At 42.4% G+C, this 24,676-nt stretch overlaps 1 protein-coding gene across 1 annotated transcript; it reads left to right on the forward strand.

Moving 5' to 3' along the window:
- Positions 1-1,334: 1,334 nt before the first annotated feature.
- Positions 1,335-19,585, forward strand: RNF19A (ring finger protein 19A, RBR E3 ubiquitin protein ligase; the record flags this gene model as incomplete). Its single annotated transcript, XM_079533683.1, has 9 exons — positions 1,335-1,951; positions 7,489-7,697; positions 9,317-9,461; positions 10,028-10,190; positions 14,605-14,719; positions 15,900-16,061; positions 17,143-17,356; positions 18,377-18,520; positions 18,895-19,585. The coding sequence occupies 9 exons, from the start codon at positions 1,335-1,337 to the stop codon at positions 19,583-19,585; spliced, it is 2,460 nt and encodes an 819-aa protein (XP_079389809.1).
- Between the last annotated feature and the right edge of the window lie 5,091 nt (positions 19,586-24,676).

Here is a 24,676-nt window from a genome sequence, read left to right on the forward strand (position 1 = left end):
GGGGAGGGGGATTGCTGCTTCCAGTGTCTTGGCTCAGTCATCCTGGAGTTAGGGCTCAGGTGTGCAGCACACAGCATCCAGTATCTGATTCTGTCATACCGAAGTGAAATCATGGAAACCCACAGCATTCCTTCCAGGGGCATAAGCTGGGAAGTGCCGAGGAGAAAAGTGGTGCCAGCAGGTGTGGCATCCAGATGCACACTGCTGATGTCCAGTGAGAAACAGCTTCTTTCTGTTAATGCTAAGAATTCCTCTTGTACAGTGAAGCTACCAAGAAGTGACAATACTTGTGTATTGCTCTAAGTTGGTGGTTTTGGTTGGAACTGATCTGCTGCTTGTTGTAGAAATCTCCTCTGTCAGGAAAATTGGAGAACATCTTTCTGCCTCTTTCCTTGGAGCTGTTCCATCAGCAGAAGCTCCTTGCCCTTGCCTTGTACAGGGAGATTAACTGAACCTTAGTATGTGCTGGGAGTTCGTTTTTTTTTTTTTTTTTTTTGAGTTCTGGGTTTTACTTTAAATATCATGAAAAATTCAAATGTCATCACCTTAACTCTAGTCTTTGCTTGAATTGAAGTATGGAAATTGAATGGCAAAGCAGCGTTTGCTGTCACACTGCAGCTCTGTTTCCTGAAATATTCAGGTGCTTTACATCTAAATATGCATCTGTGTGCTTCTCTGCAAACCCTTAGGGTTTGAGAATATCAGTTGTTTAGCCACAGTGACTTGTTTTCTGCTGATCGCCTAAGTGAATTCAAATCACACAGAAGTTCTTAGTTTATTTTATTTAACCTTATATGTGACCTGATCACACATAAAGTAGAGAAAATAAAGTTTCCAATGCTTATTGGCTTGTTAGCATGCTTTATGTAAGACCTGTTATGTTATGTTAAGAAATGTTATACGTTTACTTAATTGTCACCTGGGATTATGGTGATTTCTATACACATGCGTGCACATCCCTAGAGAGCAGGGGAGTAAAGTTGCCTTCTCAGCACCGCTTAAGAATAAAGATGTTCCTTGCCCCCAGGGAATTTTCAGACTCCTTAAGATGAGAAGGATGTAATGGGTAGAAAAAGCAGACAGAAAGAAACACTGGATGAGAAGATTGTAGTAATATGAATAACTAGAGCCTCACGATCTTTCAGAACCAAAAGTGATGGATGTTCTTCTAATCTCTCTCTTCTTTTTTCTCTTCTAATGTAGGGGATTCCTTTGAAGAATTTGCTGCAAACAAAGATCCGTGTGAATTTTCTGCATGACAACTTCCATACTGGATTACACAATATTAGGACTTCTGACTCTGTTTTGATCCCTAAAAATGATTAGGTTTGTGTATGAGAGTTAACCCACTTCTGATGAGTGATCTAGACATGAGTTTAAATCGGCAAATGGGCTCTGATCGGGACCTCCAGTCTTCGGCTTCCTCTGTGAGTTTGCCTTCAGTCAAAAAGGCACCAAAGAAAAGAAGAATTTCCTTGGGCTCTCTTTTTCGGAGGAAAAAAGACACAAAACGCAAGTCTAGGGATCTGAATGGAGGTGTTGATGGAATTGCAAGCATTGAAAGCATTCATTCAGAAATGTGTACGGACAAGAACTCTATTTTCTCCACATGTACCTCTTCCGACAATGGAACAACCTCTAGCAGCAAGCCAAGCGGAGACTTCATGGAATGCCCCTTGTGCCTTTTGCGGCACTCCAAGGACAGGTTCCCGGAGATAATGACTTGTCACCATAGATCTTGTGTGGATTGCTTGCGTCAGTATCTCCGGATAGAAATTTCTGAGAGCAGAGTTAACATCAGCTGTCCGGAGTGCTCCGAACGGTTCAATCCTCACGATATCCGTTTGATATTGAATGATGACATCTTGATGGAAAAATACGAAGAGTTTATGCTTAGGCGATGGCTAGTTGCGGATCCTGATTGTAGGTGGTGCCCAGCTCCAGACTGCGGGTATGTTTTCCTCAGTGCCTGCAAAAAAGTGACAGCATAAATGGATAACACGCATGGCATTACACTTTTTGAAAAGTGAATTGCTTTCTTTAGTATTTTGTTGTGTTGTATGAGTGGGTGGCAAGCAGACTTTCCATTTTAAAAAAGACAACAGATAAACCCACTACACCCCCCGCCTCCAGCCCTCAGTTTTATCTCATGTAGTGTTCCTTTGTTCTGCACAGAGAATTTCAGTAATGTAATGAAATGCATTGGTAGGTGGATGCTGTGTATCACTGCAGGGAAAAACTTCAGGTGTGCTGTTAAGGTAAGGGCACAAAGCTAAGACTGAAAAATGTTGACAACCAGGTGGCTGTAGTTTTGACTTAGTCCATTTGTTTGGATTTTTCTTGGAAGAGAAAACAGGGTATTTCTGTTTTTTTTTTTTTTTTTTTTTTTTTTTTAAACAATGAAATATGATTGAAGATCTTCTTATAAAAAGCCAGCTCCAGCTTCAGTTAGCTTCTGTCTCGTGGCTGCTTGACACACCACTTGTTGCCTGTCAGCGGGATTGTGATGTGTGATAATCATCAGTTAGTTCCTGCTTATTATCTGAAGAGCGTAATGGTTAACATTGCTTTAAAATTCAAACAGTTCTGAAACCATTCTGAATTCTGATGTGAGTGGGCTCAGTACTGCCATGCAGCTCATCGTGCTTCTCTGCTGCTGGTGGCTCATAATCCCATTCTTCAGCAAGTTGCTTTTTTAGAGAGATTCTTTTGCATTACTGTAACTTTTAAAGGTTGTAGCCATGACTGCAGTTTGGATGTGCAGCACATGCTGAAACAAATTAGAACGTGGTATTTCTGTTTTAAAGCCTCACAAATGAGTGATAAGAAAATGGAAAGGGAGAAGTGTTGAGAGAGAACAAATTAAACAAGATTGACTATTAAATGGGTTAAATATTCTGATAGTAATGGTCAGAGTGCTTTAGGAGGCTTTAAAATGTAACCATATGGTAAGAAACATTTAAGATAGTATGAAAGCAGAATTTTATGAAGTGAAATATAATTTGCTAATTTGGATCAGATGTGATTTGCGACTGGAAAGGTGTTAGCTTCACAGGTCCAATGGTCCAGAACGGGTGGCACTGCTGTGATTTTGTCTGAGCACAGGAGAAGAATGACTTAAGAGACAGATTGAGTGCATGACTTTGTAACAGAGTTGTGTGGACCAGTGCAGCTTACTCCTAATATTTTGATACTGCCAAAGAAAACAAACAGTGGATGGCCTTGTTTGAAGGATGCTTTGCTTGGGATTCGCTAAGTTTTGGTATTCTGAACAAACTTGTCTTACTCAAGCATGTAAGAACTTGGCTGCATTGTCTGTTAGACCATGTTTCAGTGATTCCGGTCATGTTAGAAAGTGCTGAGAAAGGAAGGTGCAGAGGAGTTTAATGGAGACTTGACTTTGCTTGTTTTTTAGCATCTCAGTTTTCTGATCTAAAGAAAATCCAAAGTTTATTTAAAGAGTTGGGGACAGTGAAGATAATTCTTACAGATATATCTTAGGATACTTCTCAACAGGAATGACCTTTATCATTGTTGTCCCAAAGAAACAGGAGATTGTGTGCTTGTGTTTTGCCTTGCTCCCATCCTCCTGGTTGCTTTTGGGACCCTTCAATACTTTGAAATAGTTTGATGAAGAATCACAGAATCATAGAATGACCTGGGTTGAAAAGAACCACAAAGATCATTTGGTTTCAACCCCCTGCTATGTGCAGGGCCGCCAACCACCAGACCAGGCTGCCCAGAGCCACATCCAGCCTGGCCTTGAATGCCTCCAGGGATGGGGCATCCACAACCTCCTTGGGCAACCTGTTCCAGTGTGTCACCACCCTCTGTGTGAAAAACTTCCTCCTAATATCTAACCTAAACCTCCCCTGTCTCAGTTTAAAGCCATTCCCCCTTGTCCTATCAAGAAAATTCTGATAAAGTGGAAAATAAGGCAGGAGGTTGTAAAGAAAAGAATGTGGGAAAAGCAGAGTGAGCTCCATTTTTCTCATCACATATAATCAGGATTGAAAGAAAGAAGCTTTCAGCATAATTCAATTACTAAGTTCTGTGGGGAAAAAGAAGCAACACCACAGTAATCAAGTAGAAGAAGGACGACCAATAATGCCTTCAGTGAGAGAAAAGCTGTGTGTGGATCCTGCAGATCTTGCTTTCAGTTTGGCCTCTGGTCCAGCTGGCAGCCAGGGCTGCTGGGAGCAGCACGCAGGAGGAGGTGGGAATTGAGAAGCAGTGGAAGAGTAATATTGGGGATTTTTAGGGTGTAGCGGTTAGGAAGAGGGTAGAGGAAGGAATTGTGCAGAGGGGAGGTTTAGAGAAGCAAACATGATTCAGCTTTTATGCTAATGCTGTGTGAGGGTCCCGTGCCACTTAGGGTATGCACAGACTTCAGCAGACGTTTTCCCTGGTAGTTGCGGTACAGCAGTAGTCATTCTTCTCCAATTGCTTTAGCAACTGCCATCAGTTTGCACGATATCCAGTTAAAATGGAGGGCTTTCTTCTTCTCTCTCTGTTAGTGCTGTGTTTTACTGGGAGACTGCAGCATGTTTGTGATGGTAGCTGACCTGATCTTAGCTTGAATCAATGTTTTCATGAAGGAGGTGGATGGAATGTATTTATTGAATTTGCAATTAATCCCAAAGTAGGAGAGGGAGGTGTAAGAGGTTCAGAGGGAAGCAGTGTTTCCTGAAGTTGTACATCTTGGTAATAATTTTCTGTTCAAATAGGTAAAAGAATGAACTGAGTAGATGATACATGGGAGCACTTATCTGCTTATTCTGCTTATCTGCTTATCATCGATGAAACACCTGGTGTAATCGTTTCAGGGTTTAGAATCATAGAATTGTTTGAGTTGGAAGGGACCCTAAAAGGTCATCTGGTCCAACTCCTCTGCAGTGAACAGAGATGACCACAGCTAGATCACGTGCTCAGAGCCCTGTTCAACCTGACTTCCACAGGCAGAACATCTACCACCTCTCTGGGCAACCTGTGCCAATGCCTCACCACTGTATTGTAAAAAAACCTTTTCTTTATATCCAGCCTAAATCTCCCCTCTTGTTGTTTGAAACCATTTCTCCTTGTCCTATCAAAATAGACCCTGTTAAAGAGTCTGTCCCCTTCTTTCTTACAGCCCCCCTTTAGATACTGAAACATCATGTGAAAAATGGTCTCTATCAGAAGAACTACTGTTTTTATTAAAACTACAACTGTTGAGTGCAAATTGAGGAAGAGGCTGTGGGGTGGGAAAGGAGGGAAGTGGGGTGAGTGTCATAGGGTCAGTGTGTGGGCCAGCTGCAGCTGCCTGCAGTGCCTTGATAGGGATGTGGGCCAGTAGCTGATCTTTCCATGGGAAGGACAACGGATGAGGAAACCTTTTGGGCTTTCTTCCAAATCTTCTACAGATTTCTGGGGATTCTGTTTCAGCATATGAGTTGTCAGATGCCTTTTTAACAAGCCTGCAGTTAATCTGTATTCCAGATGTGTTGTGTCCTTTATTCTGCCTGAATTATTTAGTGATTTTGTTCAGAGATTACATTGCTGACGTTACTAGAAGAGAGCAGCAATCCTGAGATTCTATCTTTCTCAAGCAAGAAGTGGATTGGGCAGAATACAGATTCTTCATTCCTTCACCATACATCATTTCTGCAATTGCTTGTTCTACCCCCATTATTTTTACTCGCTGTTACCCAGAGTTTGGCTCTTGAAATGAATGCGGCTGAAGCCTGGAATCTTGCACAGTGTGACCTAAGGTTTGCTGTGGTCTGAAAAGTTCCTTTCTGAAGGTCTGCTGGTGCATCAGCTCCAGAAGGGATGTGCCATCAGGGATGTGCCCTGTCCTTGTCAGCAGTGGGATGCAGATGTGCTAATGCTGCATCCAGTAGCCTCAAGCGCAGGCCCAGCGCACATCTTTGTTGTATCCCTTTATGTTGAAGAAATATTTGGATCAGAGTTGTTTTGTGTGCGTACAAAGCAATTATTTCTTCAAGTTGCTGTAACTGGGGAAAATTGAGCTGATTAACTTGGCAACAATATGAATGAGTCTGACAATTATTGAACACATTTTTACTTGGAAAGCAGGAGATGTTTGCGAACATGCAAGCATATGTAATTTTTGTAGCTACAGCATCTGTAACTTGGGGGTTGAAAATGCTTGTTCTCCCACCTGCTGTTTTAATTCATGAATGAAACTGATAGGACTTTGTGAAGCTTCAGACCTATCAGCTCCAAAACTGAAATAGCTACATTTGCCAGGTAATAATTTGTGCAGAAATAGTTTTTTAGTAACATTAGTGAACATTTCACATGAATTTTATGCAACTGCTGTACATGGGAAAGGATCTGTTAATAATACAATTTAATTTTTTACAGTAAAGCAACTTTCCTATGAACAGCCGTAAACTTAAGCCGTGTTGTGCTTGCAGGTCTGCTAAAGTATGTTCAGAGGGGCTGTTAGTATGAGCTAAGCTGTGCTTCTGAGTGTTCTCAGCTGGGGATATAGCATTTCTATTTAAAATAAAGCTCTTGAATCAAAGCATTGAAAATGCCACACTGGGGTAGGAATTAAGAGGTGTGTGCATATGTATGTCTATCTGTGTATTTATATATTTGTTTAGGACCAGACCTAGTGTGAATTGTAATACGTGTCTGTATCTTCATCATATGAAGTTCAACATTTAAACCTGTGGCAGGAATTATTTTCAGCTGTGATTTGTGGCAGCAGCATCGTTGAATACAGCTGCTGATGGTTGTATTTGATTATAAAATAATATAACAGTTTTGTAGGTCTCTTTGGGAGCTTTTTGGTTTTTAGTGTTGTCAGAGTAAAGCTGGTAACGATGTCCCAAACTCCCATCTATTTATGAATTTCTGGTTAGAAATTAACGTTTAAAACAATGGAGAAACTTTTATTTTTTAAAATACTTACTCTGTTGTTTTGATATTTTGAAAGTTTGAAGAGCGTTCAAGCTAGGAATAACCAGCAAAATAGAAACTGTTGCAGAGCAGCTGGTCAGCTGCCTCGGGAGTAACAGCTGATGCTTCTGTGGTAGGGATCATCCTGTGTCACAGACACAATCCCACTTAGACATGCCCAGAGTGCCTGGGACAATTCTGAACCTGTAACTTTCTCATAGTTGCTTGAACACCTTTTTTGGTTTTGTTCTCCCATTTTTCTAAATCATCGCTGCTTTCTGAGCTTCAACTTCTCAGTACTGCAGTCAGCACTTTCAATACTTTCAGTACCACCTGAAGCCATTAAAAGGTTGGAGAGAACAAAGTGTTGTGTTGATCAGAGTGTTTCTGTGCAGTCATAATCTTCTGTAGCAGCAGTATGCATGTGAAAGATTGAGGTGGTACTGTGCTGGCAGCTCCTGGTGTCCACAGCCTTCCTTGTTGCTTCAGCTATTCTGACAGCTCTTTTTAGCTTTGGTCTGTAGATGAAAAACACTTCTGTTAACAAAACTCTTTTGCCCCTCTTGATCATTCAAGATATGCTGTGATTGCATTTGGATGTGCCAGCTGTCCCAAACTTACATGTGGACGAGAAGGCTGTGGAACTGAGTTCTGCTATCACTGTAAGCAGATTTGGCATCCGAACCAGACCTGTGATGCTGCTCGCCAGGAGAGAGCTCAAAGTCTGCGCCTGAGAACAATCCGTTCCTCGTCTATCAGTTACAGCCAGGAGTCTGGAGCAGCAGGTATGTATGATGAGGATACTGAGCCTGTAAAATACCTTCCTAGTAATTGCACAGTTAACTTTGAAACGACGTAATAGTAGCTTGGAAGGTGATAACTTCTTTGTGTTTCAGAAACAGAAAACATACGTTTTTAGGTTTGAATTCAAATTTTTGAAGTTAATACTTGAAGTACTCTCTGGCCAGGGCACCTGACTACTTTTAGAATTGAAAAATGCTGACATGCTTCTTACTTTGTAGCTGAAGAATTCTGAGAAACTTAATACAAAGCAAATGTGTGTTTTCACAAGGCTGCTAGTAGTAAAACTGTAAAACAAAATTAAACCCCCCAAACACCTGATCTTCTGTTTTCAAAAGAGTCTATTTGTCAGATGCCAGCTTTGTTTGAGACACTTTTTGAGCAGACTAGCCCCTGTTCACTAGGAGTTACCTAATTTCTCTTTTTCAGTAACATGTTACTCTCTTTGACTATCAGAAACCAAACAATTCCAGCTTCTGAAAAGCTGTACTTAACCAAAAAAAAAAAAAATAATAATAATAAAAAATAGATAAGAATGGTCTTCAGATTTCACCCAGCTCTGATCTGCTTGGGAGCTTTTGCATCTGGCCGAAACACAGTACATGTTTTGGGAAAGAGTCTATTGCCCTGTAAGTTGTGTGTCTCTTCCTATCTGGGATCAGCTGGTGCATTGTTTCAGCTGTTCACTGCCTGACTGCGCTGCAGTCAGTACATGTAGATAGTTCCTGCTGGTTCCTCACCTCTTTGGTTATTCCTCACATCAGGCACAAGGTATATCCCTCTTTTCCCTTTGTGCAGCTATTAGCACAGAGGTAGGAGACCGGGACTTTTGCACTAAGGACCTGCAAGTTACTTCGTCTGCTGTGCATAAATAGCTTGTCTCAAAGTGCATATGCTGACCAGTGATGGGCAGGAGCAAAGATCAAGACTGTGACTGTGTCACTGTACAAGTATTTCACTGTTGCTCAGTGACCTCTTATTTGCTGATGGTAGAGCTAGCTGCTTAACCACAGTTTTTAAATATTTGATGTAAGAACAAGGAAAACCTCTGGAATTTTCTTCTTTCCTACAATAGTTTTTTCTAGGGAATAAGTATTGCTGTGAAGAGAAATCAAGAAGAGGACAGTGATACCAAAGAAATGCAATTAATGTAGAACAGGAGGTGGATTTATGATAAGGCGACATAATGCAGTGGAGACAGAATTCAGATAAAAGATTCATAACAGCATGAAATGTAAAAGAGGATTATATTTAGAAAGATATGTTGTCAGTCCTGTTTTAACATACATGTTTAATGTCTGACTCTAATATATTGCATTAAGCCTAGAAGATCCTCAAACAGTATGTGCATTAACTATTGAATCACTTGAATGTGAACCAGTGTATTTTATTCCTGATCAGTGCTATTTGGTCCAGGGCTTACAAATACAAATAGGTGTCAGAGAAGTCATTGCCAAATCATGGTTTGTAATGCAAGCCGTACAGTAAACTTCCTCAATTTTTTTAGATGGTGGTTCAGTCAGCTTTCCCAGTATCTGTCTGTAGTTGATTAAATTGATCTGCCCAAGTAACTGATAAGATCTTAATATTCATTTTTAAACAGCTGATGACATAAAGCCATGCCCACGCTGTGCTGCTTATATAATAAAAATGAATGATGGAAGCTGCAATCATATGACCTGTGCTGTCTGTGGCTGTGAATTCTGTTGGCTCTGTATGAAAGAGATCTCAGACTTACACTATTTAAGGTACGCTGAAGAAAAAAAGATCCGTGTGGTTGGTAACTTATTGTTTCAAGTTATATAAAAGTACATTGCTGTGTGCTGTAAGTCTGGCTTTCTTCCTGTTGTAGTAGAGCATCAAAGTTGAAATGTCTGTATCTGAGAATTAAGTTAGTTTTCAGTGCAAGTATTTAAAAGTCAGGGCACTGTTGTTCTGATAAAATATTTTTCTAAGTTGCGTGTGTACAGCGTGTATGTTGTAGAACAAATGGTGTGTTATAGATGAGCATGGACACTATTCTTCCTGATCTCTTGATACTGCTGTACTGTGTTCATATAAAGCTGCACAGCAACTCTGATTATGTTACATTACCTCTGAACCACAGGCTGGGTGTGGTAACATGCAATGTGCTTTCCTTTGCATTTCAAAATCTGCTGTAAAGCCTCTCAAAAGTCTGAAGTGATAACTGATGTTCTGAGGTTCCAGTGACAGATACCAGAACAATAGTTCTGTAACTAGCTAGCAGCTAACTACTGCATAGTTATGTCCGTTTGCTTACGATTTCTTTACAGTTTTCCTATTTCTGTCTTAGCCCATCAGGCTGCACGTTTTGGGGGAAGAAACCATGGAGTCGTAAGAAGAAAATACTGTGGCAACTAGGGACACTTGTTGGAGCTCCTGTTGGAATTGCGTTGATAGCTGGCATTGCTATTCCTGCTATGATTATTGGAATTCCTGTGTATGTGGGACGGAAGGTAAAATACTGTGTTCAGTTGGTTGTCTTCACCAGGAGAGGGAGGCTGGGGAAAAGATTACTTAGGACTGATTTCAGTTGTGCTTTTATGTAGTCAGTCACAAAACAGGTAGAACAACACACTGAAAAAGGATTTCTATATTTTGCCATTTTATGTCGTTATTTTAATCTCTAGTTTCCATTGTGTCCATTAGAACTGAGCAATCTTTAGAAAGAGGGAAGGAAAAAAGAATCCCTTTTTTTTTATAAAGCAACAGAGCTCAGCTTTAATGCTGCTGAGTTAAATGAAAGAGTGATTCTCTTTGTGTAACTGTAACTTGTCTTTTTCTCAACACCGTGCTATTTTGATGTCATGTACAACAAAACCCATACCCATTTTCACAGTAGTCATGCTTTGCTCTCCTCCTGAGGTAAGTCATGCACCCATTGTAATGCATCCAATTCTTTCGGCCCAGTTTCTCAAGACTAGTATGAGTTCTGGCATTTTTGTAACGCTGAAAAGGTTGATGGTTTCTTCCATTCGTCTTCTAAGTTAATGAAAATATTGAATACATCTCTTGAAAGGGATAGCAGGGGGAGAAGTTACAGTTTGGAGAGTAATAGGTAAATCTGATGGTTTTCTGTCAGCTTAGAAGATAATAGCTGTCTTCTTCAAACTATTTTTCCGTCTTGGCCATTATAACCAGGTTGAGCTGGTAAGAAAACTTTCAAGTCTGTGTGACATCTGCTTCTCCCTATCATCTTGGCCAGTTATCCTTGCACCAAAGAAATTAAAACAGATGTGATCTCCACTTGAAAAATCTATGCTCTCTTTATTTCCTGCTTTTACATTGGTGTCTCTTAAGCTGCTGGTTTTTGGGAAATTGAAGTTTCATTCATTGGCCTTTAATTCCACAGATCCTTGTTTTGTACCTTTTTTAAAAAAAGGTTATCATTGCAGTTTAACTTTTTCCAGTTTTCTTTTTTCCCCTCAAAGATACTCTATGAATAATGTTTTTCAGAAATCTATTCTTAGTGGCTCTGAAGTTGGGCCTGCTTTTTCAGATCAGCTCTTGCCACTGTGCTCTAACCTGCTGTTTTCCTACAGATCTCACTCCTTTGTCACTGGTCACCTGGCTCACAGTAAATTTTTGGTGACATCTGAAGGAAAAAAGAATGGAACAGACCTCTAGTTTAATCTGCTGGCTGTCTTTACTTTCTGTTAAATAGCAAATTGATTTTTTGTCTTCCTCTTGCTGGCATTGTACTTGTAGAATAACTTCCTGTTAGCTTTGTCCTTTCCTTTTTTGTCTCCTCTATTTTAACCTTTCTGATTTTTGTCTTGACACCCTCATGCTGTTCCTTTGTACCCATTGAAAGTAATCTGACCTACTTTCCATTTTTTAACACTACTACTTCAGTAGAGGAAGCTATTTTGTTCTTCTGCAACATTTTCTTCTGCACTGGGAGAGTTTGTGCTTGACTTGCTATAGCTTCTGCAAGGAAGCACTCATTCTCACTCATTTTTATAGATATGCATCTGGTAACCTACAACTTTTCTACTAGTATTGAAATCTCTCTTATTTTGGCCTAATGTTTTTATTTGGGCATTCTTTGCTCAGAATTCTGAAGTCTCTTACTAATGTTCACAGAATCAGAGAATGGCTTGGATTGTAAGGGACCTTAGGTATCATCAAGTCCCAGCCCCTCTGACATAGGCAGGGTTGCCAGCTGCTAGAACAAGTACTAGATCAGATTGCCCAGTGACCCATCCAGCCTGGCTTTAAACACCTCCAGGGATGAGGCATCCACAGCCTCTCTGGGCAGCCCGTGCCAGCACCTCATCACTCTCTCAGTTCAAAACTTTCCCTTGATATCTAATCTAAATCTCCTCTCCTTTAGTTTAAAACCAACTCCCTGTTGTCCTGTCACTATCAATCTGCGTAAAAAGTTGGCTTCCCTCCTGTTTATAAACTCTCTTTAAATATTGGAAGTCCACACTGAGGTCTCTCTGTACTCTTCTCTTTTCCAGGCTGAACAAGTCCAGTTTCTTCAGCCTCTCTTTATAGGAGTTGTGCTCCAATCCTTGGAACATCTTTGTGGCCCTCTTCTGGACCCTCTCCAAAAGCTCCATGTGTTTCCTATGTTGGAGGCTCCAGACTTGCCTCATGAGGGCAAAATGGAGATGGACCATCACCTCCCTTGCCTTGCTGGCGACTTCTGTTCTTGCTGGCCTTCCTGGCTGCCAGCTGGCCAGTGCACACTGCTGGCTCATGTTAAGTTTTCCATCAACCAGAACCCCTAAGTTCCCAGCAGGGCTACTCTCAAGGAGTTCTTCTCCCAGTCTGTATACGTATCTGGGATTACCCTGGCCCAAGTTCAGAACCTTGCATTTTGCTTTGTTGATCCTCATTAGGTTCACGTGGGCCCGGCTTTTGAGTTTATCAAGGTGCCTCTGAATGGCATCCCTTCCTTCTGCTGTATCAACTGCACTGCTCAGCTTGGTGTCATCAGCAAACTTGCTGAGGGTGCTCTCAGTCCCATCATCTAAGTCACTGATAAAGATCTTAAAGAGTACCGGACACAAGATGGACCCCTGAGGGACACCACTTATCAACAACCTCACCTGGAGTCCACAGTCCTCTGGTGTGACCTTCCAACCAGTTCCTTATCCACCAAACAGTCCACCATTCAAATCCATGTCTCTCCAATTAAGAGATAAAGATGTGGTGGGGGACCATGTCAAAGGCCTTGCACAAGTCCAGGTAGATGACATTGGTCTCTTTTCCTTTGTCCATCGATGCCACCACTCCATCATAGAAGGCCACCAGATTGGTCAGGCGTGACCTTATCTTGGTGAAGCCATGCTGGCTGTCTCAGATCACCTGCTCATCCCGCATGTGCTGTAACATCTCTTCCAGGAGGATCTGTTCCATGGTCTTCCCAGACACAGAGGTTGTTACTCTGTGTTTTTTAAGAAATCCAGACAGCTTATGGATTCTTTTTCTGACGTGTTCCTTTTGTTTGGGTAAAATTGCCCATAATAGAAAAATTTAGTATTGGCAAGGATCCTGCTGATGGCTTATGGAGCCCCTTAACACCAAGTCTTCCTGGATTTGTAACTCCTACATGGAGCACTCATACTGTGAGAGTATTCATTTTTTTTTTCTTGCTAAACTACTGCCTACAGGCTTTCCAGGTATGTTCCACACTCACGTGCTCCCTCACTCCATGTTGTTCTCTGTATAATGTACTCCAGAGCAAGTACATGCATTCTCTTTATGTAGAATGACAGTGTTTTCCTTTTCCTTGCCTGTCTTGCCTGAACAAATGCAAGTTCTTATTTGATTCCAGCATGAGAACTATCCTAGCAAATTTAACATTTGATTTACAGAGCACAACACATTATAAAACTTCTATAAAGTTCTACTTGTGTTGTTATTCTTGTTGCAGTGGCAGTTAGATGTAAAAATAATAACAATAATACTGTGATTATCCGCTTGTTGTTGTTCTTTGCTATTCCTTAGATATACTGAAAATTAACTTAGCATGATGCCAACTACTAAGATAGAGACCTGCTGGTCATTTGTAATTTTGTCTTAACCAAGAGTTCTAACAAATGAAGCACTTATGCCTAAAATGCCACTTTCTTAGAATTAAATAAAAATGAAGTAGGAAATCTCTGCAACACAGTGATTTTTGAGGGCCTTCCAAATTCATGATTTGCTGCAGTTGAGTTTGAAATGGTTGTGTTTCAGAGTTATGGCAGACTTAAACCATCAGTAAGGGTTTTGGTCAGCAGATCCTTCTGAGGAGGATCTTCTGATCTGGGACTTCGCAGTTCTACATGCTGGTTTGCTGAAAGAGTCTCTTCCTCTTGGCTTGTCATGAGAGCGTGCCAGAGCAATGGAGTTCTCACTCTCCCTCCCTCTAGGTTATGTTTGGTGAAGGCTGTCTTACTGCAAGATTTGCATGCCTCTGATGTTTCAGTCTGTGTTTAGGTCTAATTATCTGTGAAAATTTCACTCCATATTGTTTGGGGAAAGATGACAGGGAATGGGAAGTGTCAGTTTGCTTGGAGGAGGCAATCCTTTGATCTTCAAAATTGTTTACTTTTCTCAACCATGTAAGCTAGAGTCATGATTCAACAAATAAAAGCAACATAGCTATTAGTGATTTAGCTTTCTTGAGGCTGAAATTAAACACTTAGGAGCTGAATTGGAGGGCTTCTAAGTTCAAAGACAGTTGCCTAAAATCAGACATGTAAGAATTTTCTTCTTTTGAGATAGGTTTAGGTGTAAATCATGGCATAGAATGTAGTCTGTATGGAAGAGAGCAGGATACAGATTCCAAATTATGTCAGTTTTTCCATCGTTGCAGCAGCGCATTATTGATTATTGTAATGCTCTAAAAACCCGTTTTCCTCTTCTTTCAAGATTCACAATCGATATGAAGGCAAAGACATTTCAAAGCACAAGAGGAACCTGGCTATAGCAGGCGGTGTAACCCTATCTGTAATTGTTTCTCCAGTTGTAGCTGCAGTAACTGTAGGTAAGCAAATATGATTATTTGGTGTAGTGGTAACACCTTGCAACCAGAGCTGCGTAAGCGCTCATGAATGAAACACTCAGCTGAGATAAGTTTTATGGTTTCCTTTTGCAGGTACAGAAATCAAGACATAAAACAAATGAAAAACAACACATAAGGAGTATGGTTATAAATTTATTGGGGTAGAATGGAGGATTGGGAAACGTGGCATAAAATGAAGAGCTAATTATTTTTATCTTGCAAATTGAAGTTGTGATGTTCTCATCCGTCTTAAAACTGAAATATGTAGAGCTTCTAAATAACTAAGACAAGGCTTTTGCCACGGAGTCTGTCTGTATTCTAATAACTTAAATAATTCCTATCAAATTTTCTCAACGCGGAAGAAAAACAGTATTTTAAATTTAACATTACAGTAGGTGACAAACTATAGTAGAATACCGTATAGTACCATATAGTAGAATAGCGACTTCATGTGGCTGGAGTCTTTCATTTTGGTTAGACTGAGGAGCCTTTGCATTGGGTCTGTGTTTGTCCTGGCTCTTTCAGAAGATGCCAGCTGTGCCATTTTTGGTACCTTCTGTTGGCTTCCATCAGCAATTTACACACCAAAGGAATAACTTTCACCGTCCATTAAAAGTGGTGGGATAAATGTGCACGCAATATATGCATTTTAGCCTGTGGCTTCTTTCACTGTTTTCCCTCTTCTCCTCGCCCCCCAGAATTGTTTACATTTAAGGTAAAATTGTATGATTAAATTCTTAGATGGAATCTGCATGATACAGGAAATACTAAAGATCCAACAGTTGTAAGATGGTGAGTCCCATAAAATCAATAGCAAAGCCCCATCTGACTTCAGTGAATGCCACGTCCAACGGAATTTATGTGGATATTAAGTATATTCTTTTTTTGTCTGTAAAAGAAGTTATAGAGATTGGAAGTAGTAATTCACCCAGCAGTATGTATGCTTCTCTGCCTTCCAGTTCTGAGAGAGGGCCCTTGTGCCCAATGAAAGTACTTTTGTTGTCACTTCACTTGATATATCAGTATTTCTTACTTTTGTTCTCTCCTAGTTTCTTTGAAGCCTGAAATGCTAAGTAAACGTCATTCTATGAAGTCACTTTCATAAAAGAGTGCAAAATATGAGTTGCATTTAGTTAACTCAAGGTGGTACCTTCCTCTGCAGGTATTGGTGTCCCTATCATGCTGGCCTACGTGTATGGAGTTGTGCCCATCTCCCTCTGCCGAAGTGGAGGCTGTGGTGTTTCAGCAGGCAATGGAAAAGGTGTTAGGATAGAATTTGATGATGAAAACGATATAAATGTTGGTGGAACAAATGCAGCTGTAGGTAAGAAGATGTTTTATTTTCTGGACTTTGTGACTTACATTTGATAGCCTCAGATACCCAGAGAACTTACTTGCTGGGAGAGGTATGGCGCAGTCAAGGCTGTCTCTGCTCTGTGCTAAAAGATGAGCTCTGACATGAGAGGGAAGCTTCTGTGTTCATGTTGTGCTGTGCTGTAGTACAGCATTTGCTCACGTGGACATAGAGCAAGACAGTCAGCTGTCTTGTGGTTTGAATTCTGTGTAAGCTGTTGTCCTGCTTTTTACACGGCACTAAGTGAAAGGTGACAGCTTTCTCATTCTTGACAAGGTTAAATGCCAGTAAGTGACTTTCAGGCAGTAAAGAGTGCTGCCACGTTATTGTCCCTTTTACTCAATTGCTGAAGCAACTCTTTGAGTTTTCTCTGAAGTTGGCACGCTTTAGTTCCTTACATCCAGTGTTGCAGTTTGATCAGCATGATTGAAAGCAATCTAAGGATCCCACTGCCATTTCACCTCCTTTCTAATGGTCAACAAGGTGCCAGAAGTGCAGAAATGCAGGACAGTGGATCTGCAACTTAATCTTACGTTAAAAATTATTTTGTTCATTTTTTTAAGAAAAAAAAAAGTACCCCCTTTTAAAAGTCATTTATCAGGATAGTAATCCGAAGCAGTGATGCATTAAAGCTTTATTTGCCAATCTGAACCAGAACCAGACTTGTGCAATGGCAATCCCATAGATAAAAATTTTAAGATAAAATCAGTGCTGCTTTTTCAGAATACTGTAGAATACTGTAGGTTTGTAGAAGCTTGCTGCTAGCTTTGCTCTTTTTATCTCTAATGGGAAAGATTAAATGCCTTTAGTTGCTGATCTGGTGCTGCTTTTTTTTTTATTTAATTTCTTGATGATATCCTTTGATACTGGGTTTCTGTGATCCTTGACTCCATGTTACGTGCCCCACCCATGGACAACTTTTGGATATCCCTAGTGTGTCATGTCTGATAACAACCATTACAGCAACTCCAAGAAAGGAGTCTCGTTTTCTTTGACAGTGACCTTTTTGTCACTGCATTTTATAAACCCTTCTTCTTCCTTTCTGTCTTAGATACCACTTCAGTCGCAGAGGCGCGTCACAACCCCAGTATCGGCGAAGGAAGCGTTGGCGGGCTGACTGGCAGCTTGAGTGCCAGCGGCAGCCACATGGATAGGATAGGAGCCATTCGAGACAACCTGAGTGAAACGGCCAGCACCATGGCGCTGGCTGGGGCCAGTATCACGGGCAGTCTCTCGGGAAGTGCAATGGTTAGCTGCTTTAACAGGTAAGAGCTGTTCTTCCTGACCTATAGCACCCAGCCCTGAATGTGGCATAGAATCATAGAATGGCCTGGGTTGAAAAGCACCGTAGTGATTGTCTAGTTTCAACCCTCCTGCTATGCGCAAGGGGCACCTCACACCTAACACAGCTGTGTTCTCATTAGGGAGCTCTCTGCGTGCATCTCACACTGACATCATGAGTTCTGACTTGTTCAGAAGTCTGCAAGTACAAAATTGCCCCTTCTGAACACCTTGGCCTTGCCTCGGTCTGCTGTGAATTGGGGTCTTACTGTCCATAGGAGACGGGGAGTATCTGGAAAGGATTGTGTGGGGTTCTGGAAGGAATTTGCTCCTTAAGAAAATGAGCAGTGTTTAGCACCTCTCTTAAATAGCTTGTGGGTCTGGGCTATGTAGAAAAAGGAGGGCAGGACAGCACAGAGAGCTTCCTTAGTCTAGAGCTGTGACTGCTGGCTGAGGTACGCCTGTCTTCCTCTTGAAGGTGCTGAGACAAGAAAGCAAAGCAAACACTTCCAGTTCACTGTCAGAACACAGATAAAGAAGGCGTTTGGAAAGAAGCTTATGATCCCGGTTTATCTGTTTTCAAGTTTCTGTTATTTCTGTTGAAGTTGACAACAGTAAAACAAAGCAGAGTACAGAACACAGTTCTCTGACTGTTAAGTCCTGATAAGTCATGATTTTGCAGCTGGGTCAACATGGGAACTGTTGTGAATTTGTGTGTCCTTTTGATTGTTTTCTCTGTTTCTGGAGTATGGTACTTTATCTGCAAAGGAATTGTAGCTCAGCTTGGAACTCATTTTTGTAACTCTCAGGAAGGAAATAACCCAGAAACTCCGTTTTGTGTGCAACATTTTACTTTGTTGGCAATTTCATCTAATTTTGTTTTTAACTGTGGAACTGTGCTTACTGTTGTGTGGTGGAGAAACTTTACAAGGTGGTAGTAATTCTCAGCTAGGGTGCTTTAACTGTAGTAGCAGCTCGTGCAGCTCTTTTTCTTTCTCTCCAAGGCTGGAAGTACAAGCAGATGTGCAGAAAGAACGCTACAGCCTTAGTGGGGAATCTGGCACAGTTAGCCTGGGAACAGTTAGTGATAATGCCAGTACCAAAGCAATGGCAGGATCCATTCTCAACTCCTATATCCCTTTGGACAGGTAAGAGAAATGTGAAAAGAGAAGATTAAGCCTTACTTACTAAAGGATACCCTAAGCATGCCTCTGCAGTTCTGGTTAAAGCTTTGAAGAAAGAAACAATTTTTTGGTTAGAAATTGAATTACACGTGATTGCTTGTATTTGCCAAGCTTTCTTCCAAAGAGGAGAACAATCTCTGTAGCTCAGTAAAGCGTTTCATTTTCAGACTGTCTGCTTCTCTTTGGGCTGTTTATTTGGTTAAACGCTTTTTCCAAAATGGGCGACGTTTCTCTCACTTGCTTTTGCAGTGTATTTTGAAAAGCTGCAAGAGTTTGTCCCGCTGTATCGCCTGGCTTGTTTCAGATAGCTGCTTACACCAGGTTCATTCTTGTTGCAGGGAAGGCAACAGCATGGAAGTGCAAGTGGATATTGAATCAAAGCCAGCCAAGTTCAGACACAACAGCGGAAGCAGCAGTGTTGATGATGGCAGCGCTGCAGGTCGGAGCAATGCTGCGTGTTCATCGGCCTGCGTGCCAGAAAGTAAATCTAGTGCCACCAAGTGGTCCAAAGAAACAACAGCAGGAAAAAAATGTAAAGGTAAGCTGAGAAAGAAGAGTAGCATGAAGATAAATGAGACAAGAGAGGACATGGATGCTCAGCTGTTGGAACAACAAAGCACAAACTCCAGTGAATTTGACTCTCCCTCTCTTAGCGATAGTATTCCATCCGTAGCAGATTCTCACTCGAGTCATTTTTCTGAGTTCAGTTGCTCAGATATGGAAAGCATGAAAACTTCCTGTAGCCACGGTTCCAGCGACTATCATACTCGCTTTACCACAGTCAGTGTTCTCCCCGAGGTGGAAAACGATCGCTTGGAAAACTCTCCACAGGCGAGCGGATTCCCGGTGCCTGTTGCAGCAGCCGCAGGCACTGATGTTCAGCAGCTGAGTTACATTGCTGAGGAAAGCATTACTAACGGATCTTCAACAGATGTAGGTCTGGGTGTTGATGAAACTCTGAAAGAAGCAAACAACAACCATTCACAACGTGCTGCGGAATTAAGCACTGCTATTCAGACTGAAATTTAAGCCAAAAAATGCTGCAAAAACGTATTTACCACTAATGAACCCTGTCTGAAAGCTGGTTTAATTACATGCGACGGCTTCCGTAAGCTTCAGGTGACCGGCAGAAGCAAGGTTTTGATACGGCTGCATTTTATATACCTGTCTGTTAAGGCAGAATACTTCATATGGATCTTAGAGCCGTGTGAAGGGACATGAAGGCTTTAACAAGTGCATTACAGCAGTACAAATACGTCCGTGTTTTTTATTTTTGCCACAACTTTGCTTGAAAGCATATACTTGGTGTATTTAGAAAAAATTGGGTAATTCTTGATATGATAAATGCTAAAATAAGTAATACATCCTGCACTGTTCGCTCAAAAAATAGGGGATGTGGGATAAATGGGTGTTAGCTGAGCATTACTGACTTAAAACCATTCTAGCGTGAACTCGAAGGGAAGCAGAAGTTTTGCAGAGGCCTCTACAAACATCTTTCAGCAGTGAATATCCATAGTGATCTTTTGTTTTATAACTGGGCACAGTATTTGGAATGCATGTGGAATGGATCGTGTAGCTCCAGGTGATGTGGCCCTGTGTCAGAAGCGTTCGCGTGCACACTTAGAGCGAGGCTGTGGCGTGTTACGTCACTTAGAAACAGAAGAAATTGGTACTTAATGCGTGGTGGAATGGAGACATCACCTGTGGACAGCAGTGGGGTCACTTATTTATTCATGCAACCAACCGTGCGGCAGATAAGGCTGCTCTGCATTGTGTAAAACCTGTAAGATAATGATCCAGTGATTTATGAGCATCGTGGAAAAGCAGATGCAGTCACCTTTCATGAGGGGGAAAAGCGGTGCCCCGTCAATTCTTGGTGCCTTGGAAAAGACTGGGTGTGAAGTGCCTGGTCGTTGGAGGATTTGCCTGTCGTGTTTTCCAGAATGTCCTCTTTGGCCACCTTCAATCACAAAAGAGAATCCTAGCGAATAAATGACTGGTAGATAACTGTATGATAACAAAGTATTAGCCTACCAAAGACTCACTCAGGCTTTCGTGAATGACTTCTTTTACATGACATCTCTTTGCAAGACGTGCATCTTCAGTCCCAGAGTCGGAGTGCAGGGCAGTGGCTGCCCTGCTGCCACGATGGCTTCTGGACATGCTGGCTTATTTTTCTTTTGCATATGGAAGATGTATAGATAAACACAAGCTGAAATTGGCCAAAGCGCCTGCACTGTCCAATGTTTTGTTTTGTTTTGTTTTTTCTTTTTGCTATGTAAATCACTAAAAAATGAGGGGAAAAAAGTTGTGAATATCAGAAAAACAGTTACCAATGTTCTGTCTTGTGTTCAATGTATTGCCATTATGGTGCTACTGGGAGTTGGGTTGGATGAAAAGAAGACGCCATGTGCTGCAGTTCTCTTCCATGACTTATCCTCACCAGTTTCATTAAATGCTTATAACACTAGTGCCAGTTACATCATTTGATAATGCTTGTTACCGTATTTGTATATTTGCAATTCAGTTTTGCTCAGTAATATGCGTGTAAACTGCATATCTGAAATAAATGTCTAAGTACTGAGTTGAGTGGTCCTGTCAGCATGCAGGCGGCCTTATGGAACGCATTGGATCTCTGGCAGCTCTCCACACTGTCCAGCTCCGACTGCTGGCATCTTCTGTTGCCCCAGTTTTTGGTTTTGTTTTGGTGGCCTTTGGCTCTGGTGTTTTGAAACGTTTCCAATGGTGGATGCTTAAGGAGAGGATAGAAATGAGGATGAATGAAACAGACTGTATCCTGGAAATGGCAGCGAGGCATAGAGGCAGTTCTGTCATTGGATGCTCTGAATTGGAAGCAGGTGTGAACTCTGAATTTAGTGGGAAGGTTTGAGTTGGGCATTTTTGGGTGTGTGCACACTTCATTCTGGATATTTTTTTTTCTATTTGTTACAGTACTCTGTTATTGATGAGTGATGTGTTGAAATAGGATGAGCATTAACTAAACATTTTATTGTGCCTTCATTCTGGGCTCTCCAGCTCAAGGAAGACAGGCATCTACTGGAGAGAGTCCAGCAGAGGGCTACAGAGATGAGGTGGGGCCCGGAGCATCTCCTATGTAAGGAAAGGGTGAGACCTGGGGCTGCTCAGCCTGGAGAAGGGAAGGCTGAGAGGGGATCACATCAATCCTTGTGTCTGAAGGGTGGGAGTCAATTGGACAGGGCCAGGCTCTTTTTGGTGATGCCCAGCAACAGGACAAAGGGCAGTGGGTACAAGTAGAACATGAGAAGAGCTTCTTTGCTGTGAGTGTGATAGAGCACTGGAGCCGGCTGTGCACAGGGGCTGTGGACTCTCTTCCTCTGGAGATACTCAAAGCCCACCTGGATGCTCTCCTGTGCGACTGCAGCAGGGAGCTGCTGTAGCAGGGGGTTGGGCTCGGTGGTACCCAAAGGTCCCCTCCAACCAATACAATTCTGTGAAGCATTTACTTCTCATCTCAATACCAGTGCAGGAATCCTGATGTAATTTTTCAGGCCTGTGTAGAAGCTCACTGTAGTGGTCATGAACTGAAATATTAACTGATTCCTTTAGGCAGGAGGGTGAATTTGGAGTAAATTGCCACTGTCTCAGCTGAATCACTCATGGTTCTGTTACATGCCACATGCAGTCCAGCTGGTGGATGTACTAAAAAGCCACGCTGTTTCTAAACCTTGGAGTTAGTTCAATTTCTGCATGATCTCTTGTGACCTCTGTCTCGAGCCGCATTAAGCCAGAAGCTCTTTGCACCTTGCTGTAGAACAGGAGCTGTGAACATCCTCTTTGGCATCTGGTTCAGTTGTTTCGAATCTGCCTTGTGCAATAGCAATAAAGTTGTTGCAGCTCCGAAAGTTCCTTTTGGCTTTTTCCACTCTGCTTGTGGAACTACGAGAGCACGCCGAGGGGCAGCGATGCCCCCTGATGCTTGCAGCTGGGAACTGGAGCTGTATTTTGTTCTGTGAATTCAAACCTGCCTTAATCTCTCAGCACCTCAGCTTTGCTGTGCAGGAAATTGAAAATATATTATTTCTCTTTTTCCTGGCAAAGCAGCTTTATCAAAAGAGTAGTAGTTTCAGTTGCTCTGAAATTAACCTTTGATAATTTTATATTCCACATTAAAGCAGTTTAATAGAGTTGCAGAATTTGTTTTACAGAGCACTGTACTGCTGACTCATTTTGTATCTTCTCATATGTGACGCAGTCCAAATGGCGCTGTCTCATACATTTTGAGCTTAAAGTGGCATTGAACTGTTTTGAGTCTATGAAAGAGCAAAGGCTCTGCTCGTGTATTGATGGAAGGCGGTGTAGGTTTATTGAGGAGAAGGTGACGGTGTGTGGAGCCATCCAGGCATGCTGGGGTGGGGAGCGTGGGGTGTGCTGGTTGCAAGAAAGATAAAGGATATTACCACAGGTAGTAGCCTGGGGGAAGTGGGTGTCACCTGAATGAAGAGTTTCCAGGTCATCCCGTGGAAGGGAGTGGAGTTGTGCTGTTGGGCTTGGCTGCATGCTGGCTACCCTGCTGTGCCCCAAAGCTGTCACATCAGGGCATGAAATGAGAAGCAGTGTAGCAGGTGGGAAGGTTTCTTGGAGGGCATGAAAGCATGTCCTGAAGATGTGATTGGAAAATATACTGAACGCAGTCCTGGACAGAACATGCAGATCTCTTTTTTGGACAAAATGGAGTTCAGCATACAGGAGCAGCCCCACACTGGGCTGTTGCTGGGTGTCCTCTGCCACAAGAATGAAGCTGATGTGGCAGCACATCAGCCCTGCTGCTGGGAGGGAACCCTGCGGGCTGCGTGCTGAGCAGCTGCCCCCTATCCTTGTCCTCCAATTCAGGTGAAGTTACTGCTCCAATAGCTTCATGCACTGGATGAAGGTGGGCAGGCCACAGGGAGTGGGGCTCCTGCAGCTGCATCATGGCTCCTGCGTAACACCTGCCATCGGAGGCTCCTGGCTGTGGCACCTGGCTGGATGCTGTGTGGGAGGCCAATCAGGTTATACCTGAAGTGCCTGGGAGCTGCTGGTGGCTCTGAGCTATTTCCTGTGCTGCAGGAACGTTTCAGTTTCTGCTCCCCATCCTGCCTTTGAAGATGAGGGTTTGTTTTGTTCTGCAAAATTTGCAGTGTCAATTAATCAGCGTGCCCCAGGGGAAGGAGCTCTCTCAAATGGAGTTCAAAGATGCTGAAGGTGTGCTGTGAACAAGCACTGAGATACCAACCTGCTCTTAAAGTCCAAAGACTTGGGGCTTTGGCAGCAAGACGTGCAGCACCTGGCTGAGCCTGGCTGTGCTTCTATAGCCATACAACAGCACAATCTACACCATCCCTCCCTGCTGTAGAAGAGGTAACTGCACTCTGCCTGCACCTGTCTGTGACCACGGACAGCTGGCCTACCTACAGCAAGAGCAGCTGGAATGAACTCCCCTGGGTGCCACTGTGAGCAAGTTGTCATGCAGTGCAGGTGAGTGGATGTGATGGAGAGCACACACCTGGAGGGAGGGGTCTGGCCTCCAAGGCCAGTGGAGGGGCAGGTCCTTGGTTCAGCCAGGTGCCAGCAGCACTGTGTGCTACCTTGCGCTGAGGTTAAATCACAGCTGTGGGCACAGAGAGTGAGCAGCCAGGACCCAGCACTGCTTTTCCCAGGTCCTATTGACTCAGCTTTACAACAGGACCATTTTTTGCATCCTGTCTCCAAAACACAGCCATAAAATTCATAGCCACCTCAACTGGGAGTGTCTTTGTGGCCTAATAATACATCTTTGTAGTCCTCAGCACTGAATGGAGAATGTGTTTACTTCTAATGTGATAAAAGGGAGGAAATACCTGTTTGATGGTTGTTTCTTCTTCTTTTCCTTTTGTTTTCTTTAGAGAGTTTTATGGTGGGAACAACTTCCATTGGATTCATTGGTTCCAAAACCACTTGGCAGGGTGGTCCTCCAGTATGGCCTGTGCCAGCTTCTGCTCTCTGTGCCACTATGAAGGAGTGAAAGGAGTGGTCAAAGGCCCTGGCAGAGAGACACTTGATGCCACTCATCCCTCATAGCACCTCTTGCCTTAAATACCCATTTACCTGGATACTACTTCA

The sequence above is a fragment of the Tetrao urogallus genome (genome assembly GCF_951394365.1).
Source record: "Tetrao urogallus genome assembly, chromosome: 3".
Lineage (NCBI taxonomy): Eukaryota > Metazoa > Chordata > Aves > Galliformes > Phasianidae > Tetrao > Tetrao urogallus.